General features: G+C 36.1%; 1 protein-coding gene across 1 annotated transcript in view; it reads left to right on the top strand.

Annotated features, from left to right (window-relative positions):
• Positions 1–21784, top strand: part of LOC129947904 (division abnormally delayed protein) — a 371073-nt gene that overhangs the window by 316986 nt on the left and 32303 nt on the right. Inside the window, exons 3-5 of the mRNA XM_056058659.1 lie at positions 13657–13780; positions 17177–17593; positions 17746–17935. Coding sequence (XP_055914634.1) covers positions 13657–13780; positions 17177–17593; positions 17746–17935 — 731 coding nt within the window. The remainder of the gene's footprint in view (positions 1–13656; positions 13781–17176; positions 17594–17745; positions 17936–21784) is intronic.

Raw genomic sequence — 21784 nt, 5'->3', positions numbered from 1 at the left:
GTGTCCTTTCGCCTCTTCTATGGCTTCTGGTCATGCATACAATTCTCGTTAAATTAGAGAGATGTGGAGTGAAGACGGTAGCCTATGCGGATGATTTTGTGCTATTGGTGTCAGAAAAGTACACCCATCTGATGAGTGAAATCATGGAGTCAGCTTTGAAGAAAGTTAGCAGCTGGGCCACGAGCTACCAAAACTAAAGTACCGCCCTTCACGCTACCTCGACTCAACGGTCAAATCCTATCATTGTCTTCCAGTGCACCTAAACTAAACTGGAAACTGAATATTGAAGTACGGGTTAAGAAGAAGGCCTGTGTTGCCTTCTACGCCTGCAGCAAAACTTTCGGCAAAAAGTGGGGACTTCAGTCGAAGATGATTTTATGGACGTACACAGCCGTAGTACGTCCAATCTTAACATATGGTTCGATTGTGTGGTGGCCTGCTCTTAGCAAAACCTATAATATTGATACGCTAGAGAAGGGTCAGAAAACAGCTTGCGTGGGCAACACAGGGGCCATGCGTACTTGCCCAACGGACGCCTTAAACGTTATTTTGGATCTTCTACCAATCGACCTTTCTATATAATACATAGTTTCCTGCAGCGCTATTAGGCTGAAGGAATGAAACAGCTGGTTGTCAAAACCTTATGCTCACAGCTACACAACGAAATTGATTCCCTCAGATATTATCTCGGTAGACACTGACTACTGCACTCCTGCTTTGAGCCTCAGTAAAGGTTTTAAGGTTGTTTTTCCATCCAGAGAAGATTCGGAGGATGAAATCGTGTCGATAGGTTTCGACACAACCATCTTTTCTGACGGCTCAAAGATGGAGTGCGGAGTTGGTTCTGGGATCTTTTCTGAGTCCCTAAATGTAGCTGAATCCTTTAGGCTTCCTGACTTTGCTAGCGTTTTTAAGGCTGAACTGCTGCCAATAAGGGAGGCTTGTAAGATGCGGCCATCTTTACAGACAGTTAGGCAGCTGTCAAAGCCATAAACTCGGCCACATCATCATCTAAATTGGTCCAGCAATGTCGCGATGAGCTTGCGAGCCTAAATATTAACCTCGGTGTCACCCTGGTCTGGGTTTCGGGCCATAGAGGTATCGTGGGAAGCGTGACGAGCTAGGCAGGCAAAGATCGGCCCTTCATAGCTCACTTGCGGAAATGGTTAACATTCCTCTTGATGCTATGAAGGGTATAATCTTTTCTATCTACCAAACTGAATCAAACCGAAGGTGGAGCAATTTACCCAACTGCAGATATGGCACACCTATAATAAAACCCGTACAAACGATCTTATATGCAGGCCAAGGCAAGACATAGCCAGGATTGTTGCGGTGTGTACCGGACATTGGCATATAGGAGCTCATGCGGAGAAGTTGGGTATCTCCTACAACACCTTTTGCCGTAGTTGTTGTGACCAAAGAGAAAGTGAAACGATAATCCATTTCTTCTGCAAATGTCCTGCTTTGGCAAACACTAGAATGCAATACTTTGGTAAGTCTATAAATCTTTCCCTTTCTATCACAAATCAAACGAGTTTTTGGTATCAAAACGGTGCACTACAGCGCTAATTGGATCTCAGGCTAGGTTGCCTTGAGATCGCCATTTCTACCTACCTACCTACCTTCGGCTCTAGGAATTTTTATCAGTTTCCCACCGAGTCTAATTTCAGTCGTACAGAACATACATGTACAGAGATTCATTCTTTAGGGACACTACACGAATGTATAATATATTACGACACTCTGTTTTTCTGTCTTTTCCAGTCCTTATTATGGACTTCTGACAAATCCACGCCCACCTCTTAAACTCTCTCTCTCTCTCTTTCCTAATGCTCACATTCTGTCTTTGGAATTATGAGCGTTACAAAAATTCGTAGTGAGCGCGCTTATTATAAAAAAAAGATCAATTTAACACATTTAGTTTTTGTTAACAAGAAATACTAAACTCAAAAAGAATTTTTAGTTTGAAAATATCAATTAGGAAGAATTTGTTAAACTCAAAGCTTTTCAAACATTGCAAGTAAAAACACGGATGAACTTTGAAGGCCTAAACCTTCTGAAGGAGAATATAAACGAAGTCTGAAAACTTCATACAAATCGGTTAAGTGGTTTACGAGTTATTGAGTAACAGCATAACACATTTAATATTTTTTTTAAAAAAAGGTCTTTTGACTTATTCTAAAATCAATTTTTTCGAGCTCAAATTTGTTATGATTCACTCACAAATTAGAGATATTATATAAATAGTTGTTTTTATTGGAAGAAGAAGAAAAAGAAATATCAAGAAAACTCAAGGCATTTTAAGACTCTTAGTCTTTATGAAGTTAACATTCTATTTTAGCTTTGCATCTAAATTTATTCCAACGTAACGTACTGTTTATAGAAATTGGAAACATTAATTTTTTTTTGTGAGTTTTATAATCATTGGTTTTGTTTTGTTTAATACAATACACCATTTTCTATCTTCATCTGGCGTCAATAGCTTCATCTGGCGTCAATATATCATCAGCAAAAGCAGCCATCATAGCGATAATGTCCACTGAAATATAACTTGTATATCTGTAAAAAATAGGTCCTAGGCCACTTCCTTGAGGTACACCAGCTTTAATTTTCTCTCTATGCAGTTTGTACTCAAGTCCTAAGGGAAAAACTTTATCAAAAGCTTGAGCAACATAAGTAAGCATTTTTGAGATTTTTTCCTCTTCTTTTTCGTCCATACAGCTCCTGCAGAAGTCATTTGAGGCTACACCAAGTCGTATTGCGTGTCTGCCTATAAGACAGTGTCCCATAAGGACATCTATTACACAGCTTGTATGAAGTCTGCTTTGAGCTAACAAGCTTATAGAGCCACCTAGAGTTTGCTTTCGCAAAAGCTGTATCTTTTAGCAGAAGTTTACATGTAGCTTTCGGTATACCTATCTCCTCCCTTTCAGGTAAAATAGGCATGACGGTTCCATTTTTAGCGAGTTCGTAGGCTCTACAATTTCCCGTGATGTCTCTGTGGCCCGGCAACCAACATAGGTGAATGTTAAATTGCTGTGCCATTTCCATAAGAGACAATCGAGGGCCATTTCAAATTTGGTTGAGACACCGTCAAGAGATTCAATAGCAGTGTGACTGTTAGAGAAAGATGCGGATATCAGAAGTTAAAATCATGTTTTCTCTTAGCCATTAGAGAACCTCTTTGATCGCTAAAATGTCCGCTTGGAAGACGCTACAATGATTACGGAGGCGGAATGAGATGCTTAGATTAAGCTTCTCTGAGTACACCCACTACCAACTCCCTCATTTGCCTTGGATCCATCTGTATAAAAATGGATTCATTTGTCATCCAGGAGTTTTTTGTCTCTTATTCATCTCTGGATGGAGTGGATACCTGGAAGTTTTTTTTCCAAATAGAGATTTAGGAATAGTGTAGAGGTTCAAAATGATGGAGTGCTCCACATTGTTGTAGGTCCATTGAGATAAGGCATTGAGTCTTATAGCTGTACACTGCCACTTGTTTACTGAAGATTTCGAGGGGTATCAGATGGAGGAGAGTTTCTAACGCTGCTGAGGGTGTGGTTCTCAAGGCCCTCGAGCACTAACAAAGGTTACTAATTTATTTTTTGAAGTAAAACGAAGAACTTTACTTTAAATTAAGCCAATTTTTCAGTGATTTACTCACAAGTTGGAGCCAGTAACCAAAAAACATGTTTTGAAAGAATAATGAAGAGAATGATCTAATAAAGTTGTAAAATATATTAACTCCATTAATTCAGCCTAAACTCACCAAAGTGATGACATAACTCAGGTTTAACTATGCCCGCATTGAAAAAATTGTATCAATAGAACCCATTGGTCTACAAATCTTAACATCTATTGGATTCTTGTCGCTAAAGTTTAAAGATGTTCACAGTGGGAACTTCTAGACACCAAATTAATTTCACTAATTTAATGTTCCAATGCTTTTTATTCTAATTTAAACATTTTTTATACGTATGCTACTTTATCTATAGTCGAATAAACTTTATCTCTACCGATACCAGTTTAACAAAGCCTAATGACACTTTTATTTGAATACAACACTAACGAGGCCATCAGAATTGACCATTTAACATGACAAAATTATGCCTAATTTAGCCTTTAAACCCGCAGATTTTTCATTCAAGATTTCAAAACAGATATAACCATCAAATATATAAATTAGTAGCACAAAAAACAAAACTCAAAACTAAAAACCAGCTTCCATAAACAAAAATAAAATAAAAACATAATAATTGACAGAAGGTGACAATGTTCTCTTAAAAAGTCCAACGGCGACGACGCACAGCACAGCTGGACATCCCATTGTGGTTTTTTGGATTTGCCTACAATACATATTTCCATATATTGCTGGGAATCATTTAGCCTGACCACAATCCATGATTATAGATTTCCTTTTTGTGCGTCCAGCAGTCCACACATATTTTCGAAAAGTTTATAGGTCAAAAAACACAAAAACGCACCATCCGGACAGGTGTTTAGAGAAATATCCATATACGGGAACGGGATATCGTTTATATGCTTTCAGACCCAAACTATGGGTATTTGAATTCAGTGAACACAGCTTCAATTCCAGAGTTGAGCTACATAGACAGTTCCCTGGGGCTTGTGAAAAAAAGAAGGAATAAAATGCCACTCATTATTTTCAACTAAAAACCCTAATAGACATCATTAGTGTCAGAAAAATATTAATATCATGAATTAAATTGCCTCGTGTGAATCTATTCATTTTAACCAATTAGAATTTATCATAAACGAGAGGGAAAAATACTGAAAAGTCTTTGAGTAGGTGGTAGAATAGAGGGATTTGTGGCATAACCCTTTGGGTTATGTCTATAAGTAGCAACGTACAACTATGGACAAAATAATAGGAACACTTGCAGATGAATCTCACGCAATAGTGTTAATGTGATTAAAAACGTAAAATACTTGGTAGGGTTTTTAGTCTTTATTTTTATAATGGAATTTCTTAAATCTTCACGTTTTTAGTACTTTTGTATGCCAAAGATATAGTTCGAGCCTTAGGAAAGGGAAAGAGAATTTGAATGTTGCAAATGTTTCCACCGCTCGACCGACTCGACAGATTGAATATATATGTTTATTCAAACACTATTTAGAACAATATCATTTTTTCGATTCCAATATTATCTTTTATTGCCTGGAAAACCTTGGCCGAAGCCGGGATTAAAAACCAGGATCTTTTATGACAAAAAATTACAAATAGAGATTTTGAGATTGACAGAAGGTCAAATCTCGATAAAAAGGTATACAAAATTTGGTAAAACACAACCAAGAAAAATGACTCCAAGAAAATGTTCGACAAAAAAATCAAACTGTTAAACACTTTCCATAATACCAGGAAAACAGACTCTTGACGCAAAGGTCAAAAGGAATTAGAAACAAATGGAGGACACAAAAAAAACAATATTCTTATAACTTTTCGCCTTCCCCAACAGCTATCGTAATCTTTCCCCATCTATCCACAGCAGAACAAAAAGCTTCAGCTCAATAAACTTAAAGAAAAGCTATCGTCAAAAAATTACTTTACTTAGGTCTTTTTTTTAATTCCTTCGCACAATTTTTCCTTCGTCTAATAGCTTTGGGCACAATCCAAAAAGTGCCATCATTATGGCGAGCTTGACCCTTCGGCTACTTGCCCAAAGGCAATCCTCTCTGATCTTATGCGTGATGAATGATCTGTCTCGGTCCCGCAACTTCCTCCATCCATAAGATTGGAGTGTGCGACTGAGAAGCCACGTATCTTTCATCGCACTCGATCTCTTTAAAGAGGTGATGTGAATGAGTTAAGCCAAGACTTTTTGGAAAATCGTGTGGAATTCCTCGCATTACCGAATACCTAAACGCGCTCTATTTCGGTTGAGAAAAAACTACTTATGTCGTGTTGAAGGAAGTCGGAAGCCAAGCCTATAATTAAAATGACAGTTATTAAATTATTCTTGGAGTGATTTTTCTATCGTTAATACTTTATGATGGGTCCTCGTTAAAGTTAGTGTGACTTTTATGCCTTGACGATATTGTTAAACCAATATGTTTGCCAACCGTCGCACACTTCGTTGGTGTGGAATCCCTTCGCACACTTTTTTAAGACCTGTTGAATTTGCTTTCCCAAAATGCTAGAAGAGCATGTCACTGGCTGATGGTCCAGGTATCTACTAAAGTCTTTCAGAATGTTGGGGCCGCGGTAAGAATTGTTAAGAGTGGTTAGAAAAAATGGGAGGTGAAACTTGTTGTGGTAACATTTACTGCAACAAATCCCACCCATACCTCTTAGGAAATGTGTTTACCGTTGGTTAACGCCACAGGTAATAACTTTCTAAAGACGGTCCCAGAGAAATCAAAATAATTTCCATCAAAAAAAAAAAAGTGTGACTAAAATCAAGTCAACAAAATCATAGCAAAAAGTAAACTACGGTAATTATAATGGTTTTAAATCTTTAACGTGCCAAGCTCCGCGTTCTTTACCATTACTATCTTTCAAGACGTATGTACAAGGTGACAAACGCTTATCAATTCGCGGCTGTTGTCATGAAAAAGTGCTTTCTCAAATTAGCCGTTCGGATTCAGCCTAAAATTGTAGGTCGCTTTCATTCTTGACAACAGTACTCGCACACAGGAATGGTTGAGAGTTGTAAGTCACCAGGCCCTGGTTCACAACGGACCGTTGCGCCACCCAATTTATTTGTTTTAATAATTCGCGGCATTCGACATCGTGAAATTCCTACGCCATACTAGTTCGCCGGAGTGATATTGAACATCACGCCGTCGAAAATTGTAGGCTTCCGCAGAACTTCCGTTTAGAAGATACTACCAGCTTCTTTACAATATCGGCCCTAAGCCTTTGAAAGCGTTCCCTGATCCCCTCTGGATCCTGAACGTCTTCTGAGACATTCCCTACAGATGGTACTTCTCTAGTCGAAGTTACCATTTCAAAAGTTTTTGGTACACATTGGTATTGAATTTCTAAATATTTGTAATTATGGGTATTCCTTAAGGCTCTGTCCTGTCTCCAACACTTTTTCTTATTTTTATTAGATGATCTTCTTTTTGAAACTTCTAATCCAATTTTATTCCTCAGTATTCATATTAATTTCTAGACTCACAACTCACAACCCTGTTCTTTGGATGTAAATTTTGAACGACTACCTATGATAAGCTCTTTAAATTCTGACCAAGACAGTTTTACTAAATTTATTATATCGGAAAAAAAAATTATTCGAATTTATTGCTTCGAAAACTCAATTATATCTTAAGGCGTAATTTACCACCTTGAACCAAGGAATCTGAACTTCCTCACCAAACAACTTGTGTAACGATCCGATAGCGTTATTTTAAGTTCCTGAATATTACAATGACTGGGAAGAAAAGAGCGTGGTGAAGCATTCCACATTTGCATTGTACGGCTAAAGAACGAATCTCTATACTAGACAGTAAGACTGAAATGGAACTCCAGGGTCCACTAATGAGCATTTATGGAGGCCCAAGAATTAGAGTTGGATTATGTGAGGAGCTTAATGTAACTGACTAATTCGCTAGAGCATCCGTTAAAATAACGGTAAAAAAGGGTGTGGCAGAAAACATTACGATGGTCTTCAAGTGACGTACATGCAGCAACACTAAGACTAACAACAATCAATTTCAATTCTCTTTGTTAAATACTGCTCAAGGGACTTAAGTAAGTTACTGGAGAACCAGAGCAGTGATGAGAGGTATAAAGGGTGTTCTTTAAGGTATGGAACTTTGAAATGGAATAAATCAAAGATTCTTTTTAAATTTACATGAAATTCACTTTTTAGAAAGGTAATTTTCTAGAATTATAATTGAAATATGATTTTTGGTAAATGGCCTCTCAGTTGGCTCGGACGTAGTCTAAACTGGAGGTCCAATTTTTGTTTTGACTTTTTCTAACATTTGTGGTGGTACATCGCCAATAACGCGTTGAATGTTGGCGTAGACTAGCGACTTTATTATCCCCACAGAAAATGGTCAAAAGGCCGGCATCAAAGCAAACGACCATATAGACCAATTCACAGGTCTGGCCCGTAACGTGAAACTATGGGAATACCAAGCGTTTCCTTTAATTAGAAAAGGTCGCGCCGTTAAAATAACAGCTCGTAAAATTATGTTTTTTTGAAATGATGAACAAAAAGTCAGTAATCTCTGTTCTATAGTGATCACCATTGACTGTTACGTTCTGGACAGCATCATTTTGAAAGAAAGAACCAATTATTCCAACAACCCATAATTCACATCAAACAGACAGTTACTTGTACAGATGTTTTCTCTCTCACCCATATTAAATAATTCGTACATCAAGGGTAAATCATCTGTATGGGGAATGAATTTAGGATTGAGCAGTAGTCCTCTAAGTCTAAATATCATAGATATTCGATACGTTGTTAGGTCATTTCGGAAGTAATTCTTTTGATTAGGATTGTAGTCCAGCTTGATGTTAGACATTCTGTAGGTGGATTCTTTTGCTTTGGATGTGTAGAGAAGGGGTTTCCACCTAAGATAATCTTCCGGTGCCAGATTTATACGTTCTACTTCAGCTAACTCTAGCCACTCTTTGTTTGAACCAACATGATTTTATCTGTATCACCTGCAGTGCTGTTTTTTTTTCATGAGACGCACATCTGACATCAGAAGGACCTTACATAAGTAGTCCACATTCAATTTCAGTGTTTTAATAAACAATGGAGAGATTCCTGTTTCCAGTATTAACGTATAGTTCGGTGCATTCGGTGGTAATCGGGTCTTTTTCAACAGTTTAATAGTTTTGCTACCCCACACTTGAGCTGCATTCATTAATGGTGACTCCGCTAACGATTCAAATACTTTGTATTTACTGCTGTGAGCTGTATCCTTATTACTGAAGATGTTTTTCCATGCAATATTCATAGTTGTTTTCGCTTTTTCCAATTTATTGGCAAGATGTTTTTAAATGCTGTTTTTATTGTTTATATTGATGCCAAGATATTCTTTCATTATTGAAAGTCCACCGTTCATGACTGCTTACTCTTCCTCCACCTTTTCAAAAGACCATTATCTTCGACTTCTCAAGACTTACCACTAATCTCCAGGTTTTACAGTAGATACCTTGTTTATTAATCATGGGTTGTAGCGATTCTGGTGAGTAACGCAAACAACACTAAGTCATCCACTAAAAGGATTGCCCTGATGAGAATACCAGCATATTCTACTCCTCCTGGAAGACAATCCGTGATATCATCAATAAAGAGTGCAAATAAGCTTGGACTCATCATACAACCTTGCCTTACCTCTGTCTTCGTTTCAAACCATTTCGAAACTTTTTCTCCATCCCGTACTGCAGCCTTTGTTTCCAGATAGAGATTCTGAAGTACCAGTCTGAACTTTTATGACATTTCTACTCCAAACATTTTGTACATCAATGCATTGTGGTCAATCGTATCGAAAGCTGACTTAAAATTGACGAAGAAAACAGACAGCTTTTTGTTTCTTTCCAAATAGAAGTCAGCGATATTTCGTAATACAAAAAAGTTATCAACTTGAAATTCCTTCAATAGCTTGTGTTCGTCTATTTACATTTAAAGTCTGTTATGCAAAATTGATGTAAATATTTTGTAGGATGTGTTTAAGAAAGAAATTCCTCTATAGTTTGCAGGGTCCATTGTATTACCTTTTTTGTGGATTGAAAAAATAAGCGCTTCTTTGAATTGTTGTGATGTAAGACCCGTATCCATGATGTTATTGTAGATTACCAATATTTTGTTTATCATATTCTCTGATCCATATTTTTAGAATTCTGAAGTATTCTATCTGATCCAGCGCTCTTTCCATCCTTGAGTCCTTCTAAGATCTCATCTGATTCAGCGGTCTTTCCATCCTTGAGTCTTGCCAACATGCACTCCAAATCAAACTAAGGTTGTTTCCAATGTAGTTTGGGCATCAATTTTAGGTTCCTGTTTTCCTCAATATCCGTTCCCTCAATGCTAAAATGGATGGCAATTGGCATATGATCTGAAAAAGGTACTTGCAGTGTTTTGTACATGTAACGGTGTTTCAACATAGACTTGACGGTTATCATCACTTTAAATACGGCAATTTTGTGTATTGACCGTAGAATGTTCAACGATATATATTTCGACAGAACCAATATTTTTAAAATGAAGTTGAACAATGTCAAACTATTATTAAATTAAAATAAATTACTTGACAGCTGTCAAAAAAGATGCCATTTAAGAAAGTGCTGCCAACTTAAAGTTCTGTGCCTCTGCAAAAACACTATTTATGTTTTTTTCAAATTTAAAAAAAGTACAATTTGATTACCACAACATTTAAAACCAATATTACTTTTTTCTTAAATCACAAATTAAGAAACTTTAAAAAAAATATTAACCACCAAATTTTAAGGTTTAAAGTGTTAAAGACACATTTATCAGTAATTGAGTTCTGTTCCTATTATTTTGGCCATAGCTGTACATTCATATATATGTAATAAGAAAAATTGCCAGTCTATGCTTTTAATTCATGATGTCTAATTGAATATTTATCTTGAATAAAAATCCTACACAAAAGTGCGTGATGTGCTTATCTCCTGGTTTCATTGAGATAAAATCTTAAAAACGTCCTGTAACATCCTTCTTTATATATATTTTTTATATTTTTCTTTCTATACTGCATCTCGATGTAAAAAACATATAAAGAGGATGAAAATAATTGAAAAAAAAATTACATCAAAATGTGGGCGCGCTCTTATGGAAGAGGATGCGATGATGATGAACGACATTACTCCTTGGTTAGGTTTGGTTTTTGGTTTGGGTTTGAGTTTGAGTTTGGGTGCATTAAGGACATCATCGTGTTCTAGACATTTATATGTAGTAGGTAGGTAGATGTAGGTAGGTAGAGAGTATATATACGAGTAGTATTCCAAAGTAAAGCTAAGAAAAGTCATCATCAGTCAACCAAACCAACTCAGCCAGTAGCTAAATATACAAACACAAAAGTTGCCAAGGATGTTCTATGCTGTGCAATGTTGCAGTGGAAGTGCGGATGTGGGGTTAAGATGAAATTCTACTTTATACTTTACTTTTTGAGACTCTTCTCTGCTTGCTATGATGCAACTCTATGAAAAGAAAGAAAATAAAATGTAAAGAAAAAAAAAAAAGAGGAGGTTTTAATGATGGAAAATTGCAATTAAAAATAATTTGTGTACTCAATGAAGTTGAATCGATTTTCTAGATTTAATTAGAGTTGCAAGATTATGCGGAGAGTTGAGACTCGAAGCGTTTGTTTTTTTCCTCGTAATTTTATTGTTTTGTTAAATTCTTGGTGAAAGTCATTGTTTTATTAGAAATTTCATTGAAAATTCTTTTACCTGAGTAATTTTGCAGAACTTTAAAATGAAACAAAAAACAAAAATAAAGTTTAAGAAAGTTTGGTATCTGTCTAAAGAAAACTTCAATCAATACATAGTTTTAACATACAGTTTTTGCTGTCTATGGTCTTAGCAGATCTGACACTAAAAAGGATATAACTTGACTTTAGGTATCAATATTTGTGTTTTACTACTAAATGGCGCCCAACGTGGAGAACTTTTCAATTGAAATATCGTTGGGTCAGGATAAAACTTACTAGCATAACATGCTTTTTATGGAAATTAATTTGAAACAAGTTTGGTTAAGCTTTAACGTCATTTTGACCATGTTGAGACGAAGTGGCTGAACATTGTCTTCCAATATCTCCGAAAAATTTTTTCAATATGCATTTTTTTAATTTAAAAATATTTAATTTTACTTAGATGAAGTAGTTTGTCTACTTTATCAACGATATTTCAATTTGAACATCCTCACGTTGGGCGCCATTTAGTGAAAATAAATTAGTTATAGCATTGCAATTGATCCAATTTACATCAGATTTGCCAAAAACATCATTTAAAGTATATGTATGTTACAGACCTCTTCTATTTATGTATACTTGTTTACTTTTAGTTGTTTTTTCCACATATTTTTTTTGCACGTAGTGACCAGAAATTATCTTTAAATCTCTGCAAAAACATACTCAAATACACAAGATAAATTAAAAACATTTTATTGAATTCAGATGAAGTGACTTTTATCTCTAGATAAACGATAATTTTAGTTCAAACGCCCTCATGTTGGGCGCCACTTACTGGTAAAACGTTAATAATGGCGCGTAAACAGCCCCAAATTACATCACAATTATTGTTCCTAAAGCAAAAAATCATTAAAAATAAACTCACTCCCGGGACTCGTCCATTTATGTATTTTCAGCTACACTTGGTTTTGACTATGCTGAGACGCAATCGCCTGACAGTATCTTTCAATACCTGCAAATATATCTTGCAACACGCAATTTTTTATTTAAAAGCATTTGATTTTATTTAGATACACTAGTCTGTACATGGTGAGTTTTATCTCTGAATCCTCACGTTGGGCGCCATTTAGTGACAAATCATTAATAATGATGTTTAAATGGCTCCAATTGACATCAAATTTGTTGTTTCGAATGCATAAAATCATTCAAAATAAACTCACGTCCTCTAGACCATTGGACAAACCTTCCATTTATGTAATTACCGTTACACCTGTATAAAAGTGCGTTTTCTTTTTTGTGATTTCAATTTCCCTCATTATTTTTGAAGCCCAACACGCACTCAATCTTTCAATTAGTGCGAATGTTTAGTACACGAACTAATTTGAAATCGACAAAACTAAATGTTTTTCACACACACAAAAAAATAAAAAGAAAAACAACCAACGCACTAAAAATATTCCGTTTTTTCTTCTATTTCCTTGCTTATGTTGTGGAAAACAACTTTGTCAACATTAATTAAGACACTTTTCAAGAAATAAAAAATATCATGTATACATGCCACTTTATTTTCGATAATTTGTAATTGAACAAACAAACAAACTACAGCATTCGCATGATGTGAAATCTGAAAAATATTAGCCGCGCTAGCCGGTTCTGTGTTATCTTCTGAGGCGACCAAGCGTCGTCATCGTCGTCCGTCGTATTGGACTGCAGTCGGCATCAGTAAGTTGAGTGCATGATTGCAGTTCCTATATGCAAAAATGCATTTCATGCCCACAGCATGACACCAAACAATTTATAATGAAGTACCACTTTATTTCATATCGAAGAACGATTGATTTAATGTACAACAAGTCCTATTTGCTATTTCCAAATGTATGAATATATTCGCGTACTTACAAGCAGAGGCGTTGTATAAAACGCAACATCAGCCGGCGCGCGATCGACTTTTTTTTCATATACGAAATATACATCTTGCTGGGAATCTATAAATTTTGAATATCACTTAGTCACACGCTTCGTTAAATTTTGATTGCTTGTAGGTAGTTGTTAGTGTGGTTGATATAAATATTTTAAGCCACCTATTTATGGCGGCAAAGTATATGCTGCTTGAAATGGCTAAGCTGGAAAAAGAAACCATTAAAATCGACCAGAAAATTGGACGCATTATTGATTTTCTTCTTCTCCTTTCATATTTTTTAGTGTTTTTAAATCGATCTTTATTTAGAAAAGAATTAAGATCTTTTATATTTAAAATTCCACATGATATTAATTAATTTTTATTTTTTTCAGGTCATGTGCTGGAATTGGCGGAACAGTCTGAAAATAAGACATTAAATGTCTTCTCACAGGTTTACCGGAGAATGTTGCCACTATCGAGGAAACTTATCCAGCAATTGTATTCGGAAATTACGAGGTGAGTTGTCCTCTTTTGTTTAAACGAACTTTTTTTTCCATTTATTATTGACAAAGTTAGAGTTTCACATTGGGCGCCATTTGTTGTATGTTTTGGCCACGTTTGCTACAGAGTTTTCTCATTATGATTTTTCCTTCGAAAATACTTATTTATTGTCAAGTTTATCATGTACTCTAAAGTTACTTAAGGTGTCGGTATAGTCCGGGCGGACCTGGGCCTCAACCAACATGCGTCTCTAGCCAGCTTGGTCCCTAACTACATAGGACATGGCAGTCTCTTGCGCTTGTAGCAGTATAACCTCGAATCTTCTCACAGTACTTCCTTATTTTCGCTTTGATCGGGATATCCGTAGCCGTACCGTGGCTACAACGAGGTAGTGGTCCGAGTCAATGTTGGCCCCTCGGAATGTTCGGATATCCTGTATACTGGAGAAGTGTCGTGCGTTGATCGCAATGAGGTCAATCTGGTTGACGGTTGATTGATCAGGAGATTTCCATGTCCCCTTGTGGATATTGAGATGTGTGAACTGCGTACTAGCTACCAGAACGTCTCGCCCTGCAGCGAAATCGATAAGCCTGAACCAGTTGTCGGAGGTAGTGTCGTGCAGGCTGTATCTCCCGATTATCCCACCAAAGATGTCTTCTCTTCCTTGCTTGGCATTAAAATCTCCTAAGACAATTTTAATGTCATATCCAGGGCACTGCTCATATGTCTTGTCCAAGAGCTCGAAGAATATGTCTTTGGTGTCTTCATCTTGCTCCTCTTTTTGGGCATGCGCTCATATTAAGCTAATGTTTTCGAATTTAGCCTTGATGCGGATTGTCGTGATGCGCTCGCTTACATTGTTGATACTCAAGACTTTCTGTCTGAGTCTAGTTCCAACAACAAATCCACACTCAAATAGACGCTGTTTTTGTTCTCGGTAGCAGTCGCCGTAGTATACATCGCAATCTTTTAGTTTGCGTTTGACCGGTCCATCCCATCACACTTCTTGGGTAGCGGTAATATCTGCCTTGCAGCAGTTAAGGGCTTCCGCTAATTGTTCGGCTGCACGTGGTCTATTAAGGGACCTAACATTCCACGTACAGATCCGAAGTTCGTTGTCCTTATTTCGTTTGCGTAGGTTGTCAACAGTGAATCCGTCCGTTTTCGAGGCTTGTTGGTGCTTCGCAACTAAAGGTATTTTTTACGTGGCCAGGAAGTCACCCTGACCGACGGCACAACCCCCAACCTGGATTGCCAGATCCTTAGTATAACTCCAAGAACTCACTGTAGACGCCGTTGATTCCAACTCGGGAATTCATCCGCTGCCGCCTGGATAAGGAGAAGTGCCTTATTGGAAACACCTCTCCCCCTCTCTCTTTTGCTGCCCCCATCAACTTTTCACTGGGGTTAAAACCCAATCCCTAGTTGAGGTATTAGGCACCCGATGTTCACCGTGGGGAGTTGAGATTAGGAGTTGATAGACAGAGGTGGGCTTTGAGAAAAACCTCTGGACGCTTGTGTCATCTTGAATGCACATGTCTACCATTTGAACATCAAAAAAAAGTTTTCAGTATGGTGTCCTTAAAAGTGCTTAGAACTTAATATTGCCAGTACCAATCAATGGCTTTTGTACGTAAACACTCAAAAACTCCTCCCCGTCTTTACCTTTTGCACAATGGTCAATTTCCTCTCCCCCCATAGACGATATCATTCTCAAAGCCAACTGAAGACTCGCCTTCGTCAAACATTAGTTCAAGGTATCTTCTGACCTCTATGTGACACGGTGCCTTTATATAACCTTTGTTCGCCCATTCCTTGAATACGCGTCTCAAGCTTTGTTCCCTTTTTTTACAAAGTTTTCATATTTCAAGAAATAGGAGCATCCAACGTCGTTTCCTTCAATTAACTTTTCGTGGTTTATCTTGGAACAAACCTCTTATCCTTCCTCCCCTTGAACTCGTTGAAAGAACGTAAGAATGCAAATTTCAGACATTCTCTTTATTAATCGACTCTTTTCTGGTTCCATTAACTGCATTTCCCTCGACAACGCTATCCTTTTTAACACAAACCTCGTAATCCTCGACTTTTTTTTGTTCCAAGTCACCGAACCTCCCAAAGCTGTAACGAGCCTTAATTTAAATTCACACTTTTACTTATTTGATTTCAACCTCAGTACTCTTTCCTGAAGATTGTGTCTTTTGAGTTACCCTTCCCTTCCAGAGCTCCAGCTATCAGGTCCATTTTTTTTTTCTAAAAACGTTAAAAAACCAATGAAAAAAAGAAACACCCATTATTCGAAAAATGAAGATATACCATATTTTTGACTATTTTTGTAGCAGACACGTTCTAAAACTAACCATCCGCCTTAAAAAATTTACCAAGAGCTTATATTCCTTAATACCCAAAAGACCTGTACAAATTAACACCATCCCCCCCCTCCACTTCTTAAAATTTTATATAATGGGAAGTTGGCCAACACTAATCGTGTAGTCTAAATCCGTTTGAAAATGCTCTTTATGCTTAACAATTTAACTCTTAAAAAAGGCATAAATCAACTTTCAAGTTTCACGTTGGGCGCCATTTTCTTTTACATTCGTTTGTGACTAAAGATCAAAGCAACGTCAAAATCTGACAGATGAATCCCAATATATTGCAAAAAAAACATGCTGATTGGATTACAAAAAGTTAAATTACAAAATCATCACACAGGTGGCACTGAAGTCAATCAAAAGTGACTTATCTTTATAGTTGTTTGATTGAAAATCATGCCTTCAAAAATACGGCATAACTCAGAAGACCCTTCGATTGGACAAAAGATTCTTACTCTCAACATAAATATGACATCATTTTCTCATTTTAAGTCACCCTCCTTATTCAAAGTAATTCATCAATCAAAGTGACATGCAATTTATTTATTTTTTTTTTCTCAATCTTAATCAAGTCTCTAATTTTAATTAAGAAATCACTCTCATCTCGTTAACTCTTCGAAAGGGCAGAACGATTTTGATTTGATTCTCCAGCCATACATTTTGTATAAGTAACCCACATTTGTATGTATGTTGGTCTTCAGTCACTTTTAGTTGTTGTTTCATCCTGATGTATAATATATACTCGATTTGGGTAATCTAAGAAAAAACTGGCGCCCAACTCCGGATTTTTTTATTCTTCATTTTAGATTACAAGCAAAAGAGAAACATTTCTACTGATTGAAGCAAATGTTTAATTATAATACACTAAGAACCTGAAGACATAGAATTGTCAACGTTCTTAAAGGTCAGTGGGGTGACCTTTACAGGCAAAGAGGTTAGACAACTGTTTTACTTTAATTTCACTCTACCAGGAAGCACATAATTACGTTATTTTAACATAACTTTACAAGTTTTTAACAAAAATTAAATTTCTCACCCACAGATATCTTAACTCCACATCCGATGTCAGTCAACTGGAAACAGCAGTGCATACGTTTTTCGTGGATCTCTTCCCCGTAGCCTACCACCAAGCCGTTCATTTAAATAAGAACAACTATGGTGACCTCCATGAGGACTATGTATCCTGCTTAAAGCACACCTTCGATGATTTGCAACCATTTGGCAAAATACCCAAAGAGCTGAGTAAAAATCTCCTCCAGAGTGTTACCACAGCGACAGTGTTTATAAATGCCTTGGAGCAGAGTGCTTCTGTTTTGGCCAGTACCGATGAGCTGGACTCCATGTACCTAACACAAACTTGCCAAAAACAATTGCTTAAAATGAGCTATTGTCCTAGTTGCATTGGCCTGCAGAAAAAGCAGGTTAAATCCTGCTACAGCTATTGTTTCAACGTAATGAGGTGAGGCATATACCTACGTTAATCTTTTTCAATTTGTTATACATTATTTTATTTTGTGTCTCTTGTGCGCTTGAGGAGCTTGGAATAAGGCGAGAGGAGAAGGTTTTAATTAGTTTTTAATTCTTATTGTTTCTTTTTTTGTGTGTTTCTAGGGGATGTTTGACACAGTACGTGGGTGTTTTAGATAGTCCTTGGTCAAATGTTGCTGAAGCAATTGAAAATTTGGTCACAACTTACATTCAAGCCGACACTGGCATCGTGAACACAATCAAGATGTTGGACTCTAAGCTTTCGGAGACAATAATGCTGGCCATGGAAAATGGGCCAGAATTGGAGAGAAAGGTGAGTGTTTTGATAAGAAATCTTATATAACATGTTCTTCACCTGTGTAAAGGGTGTTTTTTTAAGAGGTTTTGAAATTGAATTAAACAAATTTTCTTATTCTATGATAATCCTCTAGCACTAGAATTTAAATATGATTTCTTGCTTTGACGCACTTAGTCTGATCTGAAGTTCCAATTTTTGGATACTTTCCAATATTTCTGACCCTAAAACGGCTAAAACATGGTGAATGTTGTCCTTCAAGCTCACACTAGCGACTTTACATATCCCCACATAAAATAGTCAAGTTTTCTCGTTAAATCATACGATCTTGGAGGCCAATTCACGGATCCGACTCCGTAACGTGAAACTTTGTGGTTACCAAACGTTTCCTTCAATAAATCCAGACCCATGTGGAATATTTCTTCTTGCCGTCTTGTTGAAACCACAGCTCCTGTCTGTAATCACTGCTCTATAGCGATCACCATTGAATGTAACGTTCTTGTCAGAAAAGTTTTTAAAGAATAATTCCACCAACTCATAAAGCACCCATAACACTCATACTTTTTTTACAAATATTTAAGAGGTCTTATTGTCAGAACTAAACCCGGTTGATGTTTATCAAGCAGATGTTCGGTGACAGGTGGTCAAAATTTGCTTTCATTTTCCTCTAAATCATCGCCATATTTCTCTCAACCGACACAAGCGCCACCTATGCGTCAACCGAGGCAACCACCTAGGAGAGATCCACATTAGAAAGCCCTACTCAGTTTTTGTCGATGTAACGCAGGCTCAACATAGACTTGAAGACTATCATTACTTCAAATACGGAAGTTTGGTTTTTTGACCGTAAAATGTTTACCGTATTATTTTGACATTAAAATGGACGTTAAAATATATTTACACAACTTGGAAGCATTGTTCAAGCGTTTGTCACTTTATTAATATTGAAATGTCAAACCAATCTTAAAACAAATCACTTGTCAGCTGTCAAAATGACTGCCATTTAAAATAGTGTTACCAACTTAAAGTTATATGCCCCTAAAGACAAACAAAAAACACCCGTTATATACACATTAATCGTATACGATATAAAACCAATATTAGAGAGCTTGGAAAATTAATTAGAATAAGGAAATCAATATTAAAGAAGAAGGAAATTGTGTTATTATGCGATTGAGATTGAAGGCATTACTCTTGGATGAGTTACAAGTCAATTAATTGGATTATAATACCTATACCAGCTATCGAACCCTAAAAGGGGACGTTCTATGTTGTTTTTATGTATATATTGTTTTGTAAGATTTTGATGTACAGTGATTTCCTGTAGACAGTCAACAGAACTGATTAAAACAAATCCAATTAAAGCTCTTGGTTGGTTTGTTGCAAGAAGAAAATATCTAGGTTATAAATTGTTATTTGAAGCTATTATGTTATTATTTGCCTCAGTATACCTATAGGTATAGATTCTTCTGAAACCTGATGAAAATAAGTGGATTTGATGGAATAGAAATTCAAAAATATGTAAAATTGAATGATAAATCTTTGTTTCCTATACCTATCAAAAATTGTATAGCAAAAAGAGGTTAAAAATACAGGCAATGTAAAACTTTGAAACATTTAATTGGTATTTTCCAGATGATTTAATTTTATAATTGCTACTTTTTGATTAAGGAACTGAATATTCAAAGCAATTTATCAAAATCTTGGCCTTATTTTGCTTCAATTGTGGATTTAATTTTAAATCGCAATATCCATCAATTTTCCAGCAATTTCAAAGTCTTGTCGGTCTGGTTTCCTTTATGGCGTCAGATCCGTTGAAGTCGAAGTTGAAGTTGAAATTGAAATCAATTTAATCTTATCTTCCAACCTCGTTAGATAAATTCTGTTGTTAATGTTGCTTCTTCAATATATAAAAATTTACGGAACTATAAAATTTAAAAGACCACGTTTTTAACTTTTTCTCGTGCTAAAAAACTTGTAACTTTACAGCTTTTCCAAGGCGAATATTAAAAAACTTTCAGAAAAATTCAGACAGCAAGCCACACCACACCTTCAACACCTTAAAATTCTCAAGTCGAGACACCCGTACATATACCGTATTTTATAATCTCCTTAAAAACTAAATTGAACGTAAATACCTACGCATCGTTACGTAATGCAAATGAATATGTACTTAATAAAATTCCCCATAAACTATACTAAAAGTACCGCCAACTTGTATTATAATACTTAAAACCTTCATAAACTTCTAAACGAAAACCATAGCCATTAAAGAAGCCTGGCGATGATGTTGCTGTAGCCTAGCCGTATAGTATCAGAAAATGTCCGTAGTAAATGAAGCGACTTGTCGGTCGGATGGCTGCTGCTTTAGCTGTAGCTGTTGTCGTCGTCATTTCGTTAGTTCCGTTCAGTTCGACGCTCAATGTTTTCTCGTCCCAAAAACCCTCTCAACGCCATCATAATAATAAAAAAAAATAGAAGCAAACAAAAATAATAAAGTAAAGTAAGGCCCAGAAGAAGAAGTGACTATATCCAACTTAAAATGACCGTAAATTTAAATCCTCTCGAGAGATACACCAGACGACCCACCGACGACGTAGACGACGACTACGATGAGGACGGCTTTTCTCTTCATCAAATGCGTTGTTCCATCCTCTTCGTTAGCTATAGAGTCTCAAAAGGTTCATACGATGATGATGATGGTGGATCTGGATTCTGGATATAGAGGTGATTACTTTGCCAAGGATAAAGAGGAGGACTTTATTTTCAAGTTCAAGCTGTTTCTAGAGTATAGTATAAAGTAGTTTTTGCGCTAGACTCTATCTCCTGTCATGCATCATTGAAGTTTCAACGTTGTCGGCTTTAATTAAAAGGAACAAGTAGATGGAGCACACGGAGATGAAGGAAATAATACAGAAACATACTACATATCTACATACTTCACATTGTGGAATACATAAATTCCAGAATTAAGTCGAATATTTTTTTTCTCGAGACTTCAAATGTTCCGCATAAAAAGCCAAACATACTGAGATACTGTGGAGTCCGCTATGGGCGTTGGTTCGATGGGTATTTTCTTTTTTCTTACATTAGCCAATTTGTTTATTCAGGGCTGAATTTGTTTTAACTGTCAAACTGTTTTCCATTGGGTTCAAAATTCAACCTTAAAAAATTGATTTTTCTTCATTTTTAAAAGTTTCAGTGTTACCAAATAAATCAATTTTTGTTTGACCTACCTGTCAAAATACCATTTTCGTTGTATTCTATTTGATTTTATTTGCACTGTTTTCTATTGGGTTGAAGATTCTATCTTAAAAAAGTATGATTTATCTATTCTTGTAAGGATTTTCCATTGGTAAAGTTTAAATCAATTTATTGTTGTACAATCTGCAAAACAGCGTGTTCTATTTCTTCTTTTTTTTAAATGTCATATTTTCCATTGGCTTCAAAATTTAACCTTAAACGATTATGATTCTGTTCCTTTAGTGTAAAGAGCAAACATTTTTTAAAATTAAGTCAATTTATTTTTAACTTGCCTGTCAAAACGCAATATTTCCTTACATTGTTTTCCTTTTGATTTTGAACTGTCAGAGTGATTTTTTTGAGTCGAAGATTCAACCTGAAAAGAAAGTTGTATTTTTTCTCTTGCAAGGCGCTCTTTTGGCACAAAATAAATCAATTCATTTCTGACTTATCTGTCAAAATGACACGTTGTCTGCTATTTGATTTTTGTTTGAAAAAAATATTGTTTTCCTTAATTTGCAAAAGGTAAATGAATTGGTTTTGACCCAACTTTCAAAATTCTGTTTCTGTTTAATTGTTACACTGTCGTTTTCTATTCGACTTAAAAATATGACTTTATAATAA

Source organism: Eupeodes corollae, chromosome 2 (assembly GCF_945859685.1).
Source record: "Eupeodes corollae chromosome 2, idEupCoro1.1, whole genome shotgun sequence".
Taxonomy (NCBI): Eukaryota; Metazoa; Arthropoda; class Insecta; order Diptera; family Syrphidae; genus Eupeodes; species Eupeodes corollae.
Note: the sequence above shows the minus strand (reverse complement) of the source record. Positions and strands in the feature narration are given on the sequence as shown.